The 8,043-nt window shown below is 30.9% G+C and overlaps 1 protein-coding gene across 1 annotated transcript; it reads right to left on the reverse strand.

Moving 5' to 3' along the window:
* Positions 1 to 1,512: 1,512 nt before the first annotated feature.
* Positions 1,513 to 7,323, reverse strand: COX10 (cytochrome c oxidase 10). Its single transcript, XM_020379770.3, has 7 exons — positions 7,022 to 7,323; positions 6,381 to 6,510; positions 5,305 to 5,442; positions 5,028 to 5,161; positions 4,201 to 4,326; positions 3,619 to 3,722; positions 1,513 to 2,077 (listed from the first exon to the last, which is right to left on the reverse strand). Exons 1-7 carry the CDS (start codon positions 7,270 to 7,272, stop codon positions 1,701 to 1,703), a joined length of 1,260 nt encoding a protein of 419 aa, XP_020235359.2. The 5' UTR covers positions 7,273 to 7,323; the 3' UTR covers positions 1,513 to 1,700.
* Between the last annotated feature and the right edge of the window lie 720 nt (positions 7,324 to 8,043).

The raw sequence follows: 8,043 nt of genomic DNA on the forward strand, positions 1-8,043 counted from the left end.
AGAAAAAGATTAATATATAATAATGAAATGTAAATATCTAAAAATTGTAAAAATTAAAAAAAAGTATTCATATTATATATAATAATATAGATTTATATATAGTGTAGATAACTAAGAGGCTTAACTTCTTCTTCGAGTCGACCCATTTTATAAATAAAAGTAGAATCCAAAGATTTATTTAACAATCGTAAATATAACTTTTAATTAAGTTTCTTGAAAAGTTTTTTTCTTTGAATTTAAAATTTCAAAGGAGGCTTTAAGCATTATTCCAAAAATTAAAATTTCAGAATACATTAAATACTCTTCTAGAACTAAATGTATGTTTCAGCAAGGGTTTGTAAAGTCCTTTTTTATAAAATAAATAAATAAACATTGTGTGAATTTTTTATATAAAAAAAAATATATCGGAGGTGATAATATTCTTTAAAAAAAAATCACTAAATTTCAAGGCGGGCCCGAAGATTCACTCAATTTCCAAGTAAGGTTCATGATATATACACCTCCTTTTTTTTCTATAAGTACACCTCCTTTTAAAAAAAAAAAAATTTAAAAAAATTTCTATTTTTTAAAAAAAAAAATTAATTTTACATCCACAATATTTATTTTTAGTACTTTTTTTTCACACATCATTCCTCTTTTTTTCAATTTTTACATGTACCCCCCTTTACCTTTTTTTCACCCCACCTATTTTGATAGCATGTGAAAACTAAAAGAGAAAAAAAAAATGTGTGAAATAAAAGAAGAAAGTAGAAAATTAAAAGTTGGAGGTGTAAAATTTAAAAAATTTAAAAAATTATAATATTTTATAAATTTTTTTTAAAAAAATAAAGGAGGTGATAAAAAAAAAAGGAGGTGTATATATCATGAGCCTCCAAGTAATCGCCGAAGAAGATGCTACCCATGTGAAGGCCCAAATAAAAGACTGACTTAGCAGGGGTCACTGGCGGGCTCCAACACACCAAAACCAATACGCTCTTGTGTTGTGTCTCTCACTTTTTGGTTTCGTTGTAATGGATCAATTGTGAATTGTGATGCATACCACATACAGATAGTAGGTTCAGTAAGTTGGGTCGCTCATTAGTTTCACAACTTTTGTTGTAGATGGGACACGTGAACTTAAGGCTTCGTTTGGTGCCATCTAACTATTACAAACGATCATGACTGCTATTTTGTCACTTCATGGTTGCCATCTGGATCTGGACTCATCGCGTTTTCTTGCATCGTCTAAAATCAAGTATTCTATATATTTGTCGCAAGTTTTAAACTAAACAATGACATTTAGGTATCTACTAAAATCAAATAATCCTCATTAAGAATATATTATTGAACTAAAACACAACCAAATGTCATTGATTTGAAGCTTAATGACAAGGATATAAGAAAGTATATGTAAGTTTTATCCTCCCAATCACGAATCCTATGCCTATTAAGCTCGAGAAAATGACGGGGGGAAAAGTAGCCGTCAAAAAAGAAACAGAAGAAAAAGAACTGATCTGAATGTATATTATACACTATGCAGAACAAATTCTCATTTATTTCAGATTACTGATGCGTCTTCAATTTTCATTGTGGCATATAAAAACAACCTTAACGGCTCAGACAGGCCAATGAGAATATAATTTCAATGAATATATCAAATCAACCAAAACTTGGTCGAGAAAATGTTAAAGCCATACAAAATCCGTATACCCGATAACTTATCAAGGGAAGTTATATGAAGGAGCAGGCAAAAAGGGAAAAGGAGCAACAGAAGCATACGCTACAGGAGGACGCACTTGAGTCCGATTAGGACGCCTAGCCTTGATCGGATTACCATTTTCATCATCCAACTCTAGAGTTTCCACAGAGGATGCAGATTTCACAAAACCATTTGCATTGTCTTCTAAGAATTGCTGGTTATCTGAACGACGGTGAATCAGAAGCCCAGACATAAACACAGGGAGATAAAGAAGACTGGCATGGAACATTCTCCTTGCTTTTTCTTTGGTACGGTCTCTATAGAATGAAAATGCTGCAGCGCTTATTGCAAGTGTAAGTACAGTGGACTCGAGACAAAACCATTCAGAAGTCACATCCCCTGTTGACACGTGCAGAAACATGAGTATCAAAATTCTCCTTGTGGCCAAAAATTTCAGATATTCAACGAGAATGAAAACTTTCTACATTCAATCATCGTTTTAACTCAAATCCAACATATCCTTATTTTTAATCTATATCTATCCTAATAATAATGGAGATAACCTGTTTGATATCCACATTTTTCTTATCCGTTTTTACCCTTAATAACTGCACATATACTCAAATAATCATACAAATTATCACAAGAACAATTTGTTATTCTCTCTTCTTTTAATGGAGGCACCGACTGCCTTTTTTCTCTGCTAGTAGGCTATAGTGAACAAACTTCTTATATACAAGTTTAAGTCTGTATACCAGCTGCTACACTAGTGAATTTTACCACAAAACATACAACTATGGTCTTCAACTGTTTGGTCAAGATAGTGGCACTGGGAACAGTCGTCTTCAACAGAACCGAACACTGCATTTGTTGCAGTTTTGTCTGTCTTACCCATGTTTTTGAATACCAGATCGATCCGGTACCCTGACTAGTTCAATAACCAATCCAATTTAAAAGCACTGGTCCTATGAAGCACCGATACTTCAATTTGCTTCACGTATCCGTATCCGATACGTATCCGTATCCGATACGTATCCGTATCCGATACTCTTGGATACTTCACCGATACATGTCAATGAAGTATCCTAGTCTTTAAAAATATTATGAAAATTTTATTGAATTCCGATACTCTCAGATACCAATACTTATTAGTGATACGTATCGATAAAGTATTCAAATTTTTGAAAAATTATAAAATATCCATTACAGCTAAATAAGATATATAAACATGTTTAATATAGAAACATAGAAATATTTGTCTTTGATGAACTGTAAATGAAAATTATCTTCTATATAGATAATTTTAAGAAAGGAACAAAATTAGTAATATTATTTCTATTTGTAAACAATAAAAAGTAATCTATGATGAAATGATTTATAATTTATTTATTTTTAGTAATGTACAATAAGTATGTTTTTAATTTGGATTTGCAAAATAGCAATTATATATTTAATGTTTATGAATTTTGACCATAATTACATGTACACAATTATTATAATATATGAACATTGATATATATGATGACACGTATCTTACAAGTATCGTATCCTATATATTTTAAAATAATCGTATCGCCGTATCGGATACGTGTCGTATCCGATACGCGTATCGTATCGATGCATCATAGCACTGGTCTAATCCCTTGGTCACATGCAAAAAGGTTTAAAATTCTGAGACTTGGAAGCTATATTCTTGGTTTGACTAAAATAAAAAATTTATTTTAGTAATTATAAAATATTCAAAAAATCATACAAGTCCATAAATTGAACAGGCCAGAATCTTGTATAAGAAAGATTTCTTGATGAGGTTTTGACTTCAAATAAAATTTATAAGGTATCCTATCAAAGCATGCAATCAATACTAGCATCAGAATTATGACAAAAAAAAATTCAAGAAAAAAAAATCAATGAAGTATGTCTAGAAGGAAACATCTACTCACAATGATAAGCCAAGAACCCCAAAGGGATTAGATATATAGAGTTCCTTAAAGCCACAACTGCTGTTCTCAGCCCAGATGTATCAGTAAGAGAGTACATCTTAAACCTAAATTTGCAACACACAAATGTCAATAAGTAAAGGATATTGTTTAGTGTGGATCATAATTAATCAAATGAAATATATATTATGTGTAGTAAATAGTAATCCACCACGTGCAGCAATTAGTGTAACAAAATCCATCTTTAATAAGCACGAAAAGAAGTAATTTGTATACTAAATGCTGCTATAGATTTGGTCAAATCAACTTGTAGGTCTCTACTTTTTGAAAAATTCAAGATCCTTAGTCTAAATTGTAATTTGGTCCACATAATTTCGAATAAAAATGCTATATTGCTATCCTGAATCAAATTTGGTATCAAAACCATTTAGTTTTTTATTCACATGCACAAGTATTTTAGGTAGATATTGACTAGATAAACAATATGAATGAATATCCGCCACTTAAACAAATATTGTATTAGGGGGCACCAAAATAGTTGTATGAAACAGAATTGTCACCATAATCAAAGATATAAGAACATACCCTCCTGCAGCATAGTCATCGCGACACAAATAAGCTAGGGCCATAAAATGGGGTATCTGCCAAAAATATAAAGCAGCTGGAAGAATCATTCCATTTAGTGAAATGCTATTAGAAGCTGCAGCCCATCTGAAAATCAACGTCAAAAAGGTGACAGAAGGAAAAAAAAAAAAAAAAAAATACATGCCTAAATGCATGGTGAATGCTGTGAGAGAACATGAGCAAAGAAAAAAGGGACTAATTCCACTTCAAAAGAATTGAAAATCATTTTTTCAAGTGGTTAGGGATTCAATGCCATAATCTTCCCAACATATCACTCACTAACACCTATGGGCTTACAACTTCTTCCAACAACTAAGTAGAGAGACAAAAAACACGGGGGGATAAGATTTACAATAACTATGCCAATCTTCCCAACATATCAATTACTAACACCATTGGACTTACAACTTGCTATGCCTTCCAACAACTAAGTAGAGAGACAAACAACACAGGGGGATAAGATTTACAATAACTATGCCAATCATTTAAAACTAATAATACTTTTTTGTTATCTTCTCTTTGATAGGTACCAAATTATGATAACAAAGGGACAGGAAAATATTTACATTTTTCTGCCTGGTTAAGCATTTGAAAAGGCTTGATTATTATAAGTTGCCCAAAATCTTAATCTCTCCATATCAATCTTGTGTAGAACAACTTGACTTCGTAAGGATTTTACATTGCACATGGCAAAAAGATTAAACCACAGTTACATTACATATATCCCTCAAGCATTCTGAAATTTGCAGTGCATTGAAAAGCCAAAGAAAAACTTGTACATAATTTACCCCATAAGTGGTGGAATAGCGCCAACAATGGCTCCCACCCATGTGTTTACAGGATGAATCTGCTTCAAGGGAGTATATACAAATGCATACAGAATCAGGTTGGAAGCAGCAAGCCCAGCAGCTAAAATATTAGTCTGGAACAACCTTGTCATAAAGCTGCAATGTTAGTCCTTCCACTCAAAGAACATCAAACATTTGATAAGAAATTCATCCATAGGCTTATAAGTTACAATAGAAAAGCATACAATCAACGAAGTAAGCAAATTTGTTTCACTACCTGTGTTGCTAGCAGAGCCGTACCAGCTATACCAACAGAGGCGGCCCAGCCAACAGCATGAGGTACTGTGATGCGTCCTGAAGGTAGTGGCCTTCTACTTGTTCTCTTCATTTTAGCATCATTGTTGATCTCAAATACCTAAAAAAGACACAACCATTGAATTGATCTTATGTTGACCAAAAAAATCTAATAGACAGAGGCACTAATGGTGTGTTTGGATGAAGAATTTATATAGGGTAATTCATTTATTTGAAGAATTTCAAATTTCTTGAAGTGAAATACTTTGTTTGGATGAGGAATTTACAAAGAATTTAAAATCCAAGCATTTGTGAAATTCCTTAAAATAGTATAATTTCAAATTCTCCCAAAAATGGGAGAATTTGAAATTCCTCATATTTATTTTTCTTATTTCACCTATATATTTTATCTTATCTCTTCATTCTTTTAATTATTGGATATTCAAAAATATTTTTAAAATTATTAAATATTATCTTATATTAATTTTTAAAATTATTAAATATTATCTAATATTAATTTTTAAAATTATTAAATATTTAAAAATGGATTAATATTTATTTTTATAAAATTTAATTTAAAAATCTCAACATATAAATATATTTTTAAAATTAATTTTACTATGATGGAATCAAATTATCATATTCAACCTAATAATTTAAAATTTAAAAAATTTGAATTGACTCATCCAAACAAAATATTTTAAGAATGATAGAAATTGAAATCAAAGTAATTCAAATGCCAAAAATTTAAAATTCCTTGAATTTGTAAAATTCTTCATCCAAACACACTATAAGGGTAAGGGGAAATGAAAGGCACGTGCATTAGAGCATTCTAGTTAAATTGTCTTTACGCAATAATAATAAATATATTTTATATTCATAAAAATTACATAGCTAGAAGGACAAACAAGTTTCAGTTTATCATTGTCTATCTTCATATAGATACTCTCACTCCTCTTTCTTTATCTTCATAGTGATTCCTACGTTATACTAACAAAAGAAAAACAATTGAATCACAGTAAAAAATTGTAGAGTAATATAATCTTCACAAGAACCAACCTGATTCAAAGAGTTAGCAGATGCAGCAACCATCATAGTACCCAAGCAAGTCCAAGAAAGTGCCGACAGATCAACAGCACTACCACTCCCCAAGACAAATCCAGTCCCAGACGTTGCAACCACGAGCATGCTGGGATTTAGTTAGAAATCGATTAGTTAAAAAAGTGTCGTATAACAAAATAATAGTTTTTTTTTCTATATAAATTACAATGACAGACAACAATACTCACGAACTTAAGACTTTGTGCAAACTCCTCCAAACCCCACCACACAAAATAATAGGTTTAGCACAATGACTACTATAAAAAAAAATATGAATTCTAACAAAACAGGCATGCAGGAGATAGATAAAAATATAGTACAAATATTGTGAAAGTTCAAAAAGTTAAAAGGGAATCTACATGGAAAGCCCTAGATGCTAAAGTACAAATGAAGATTCAACTGAAATGAGCAATATGGCAATGACAGGATAATTTGTGTCCTCTAATGATTCAACATAATCTTCTTCTTAAATTCTCGATTGTAATTGTAAATTGTAAATTCTAAATCCAAATACTAATTGATTTGCATAGATAGTATAAAAGAGGCGACAACGAGAACGATGAGAAAGCAGAAAAAGCGTGAAATGATAGAAAAGAAACCTGAGACGGGCCTTGGAGAGTTCCCAATAGCACCTTCCATAGTGGCGGGTGAACGAAACGACATCGGTGGTGGCTTTGGAGGGTGAAGCGGAAGCGATGTGGAGTGCAGTTGCAGAAGAAGCGATGAGATGGGAATTGGAAGAGGAAGAGGAAGAAGAAGAAGAAGAAGAGGAACGAAGATAATTAAGGTTGTGAGAATGGGAATTAAGGAATTTGGAACAGAAGGAGGTAAGAGAACTCCTCCTCAACATTGTTGATCGCAGTTGCAGCCAATCCAAATCACAACACTTCCAACAACACGCGTCTTCTAACTTCTAATCTAACTTTAATAATTGGGCTCACTCGGACCCACAACCGTTTTGGGCCTCATCGTCATAATGGCTCTGTGGCCTAATTTTTTTTTTTTTTTTTGCTGAATGTAAAGTTTAGGTATGATCTGTGGGCTAACTTAAGCATATATTTTACGAGTTAATTACCTATATACTGTCAGTATAAAATAAATTTACACTATTAATTAATTATATTTTTTAATTTTAATTGTGTCATGTCACTATAAACACATTTATTTTTAACAGTGACATAGCAGTGTATAGATAATTAATTCATATTTTTTATACTGGCAGTGTATAGGTAATTAACTCATATTTTACCAGAAAAACTATTTTTTTTATCTTTATAATTATTAATAAGGTCGAAATACATAGTATGAATTCAAACACATAAACATGGGAATACGATAAAATCAAAAAAATATAAAACACATGGATATATATATATATATATATATATATATATATATATATATTTATATATATTGCAAATAACATGACAAAAAAGTTATATATTAACATGATAATGACTTATTAAATCTCGAAAACAAATTATCAAGAGACATTATATTTTATAACAAAAAAATTCTTCTTTTAAGTCTCAAATCTTTCTTTCATTGTTTTTTTTTTATTAAGATTTTTTCTTTTATGTTACATAAATGTTAGGTAAGAAAAAACGAGAATAATTCTCTT

Source organism: Cajanus cajan, chromosome 7, assembly GCF_000230855.2.
Source record: "Cajanus cajan strain Asha chromosome 7, NIPB_CcT2T_4, whole genome shotgun sequence".
Classification (NCBI taxonomy): Eukaryota; Viridiplantae; Streptophyta; class Magnoliopsida; order Fabales; family Fabaceae; genus Cajanus; species Cajanus cajan.

What these genes read in the sequence shown, in the direction of transcription:
- COX10 (XM_020379770.3), bottom strand. Translation starts at nt 7,272, where the DNA reads ATGTTGAGGAGGAGTTCTCTTACCTCCTTCTGTTCCAAATTCCTTAAT. An exon ending in CGGCTCTGCTAGCAACACAG is followed by an intron (nt 5,162 to 5,304) that starts GTAGTGAAACAA and finishes AGGTTGTTCCAG; the next exon opens with ACTAATATTTTAGCTGCTGG. An exon ending in GCTATTCCACCACTTATGGG is followed by an intron (nt 4,327 to 5,027) that starts GTAAATTATGTA and finishes GTTGATTTTCAG; the next exon opens with ATGGGCTGCAGCTTCTAATA.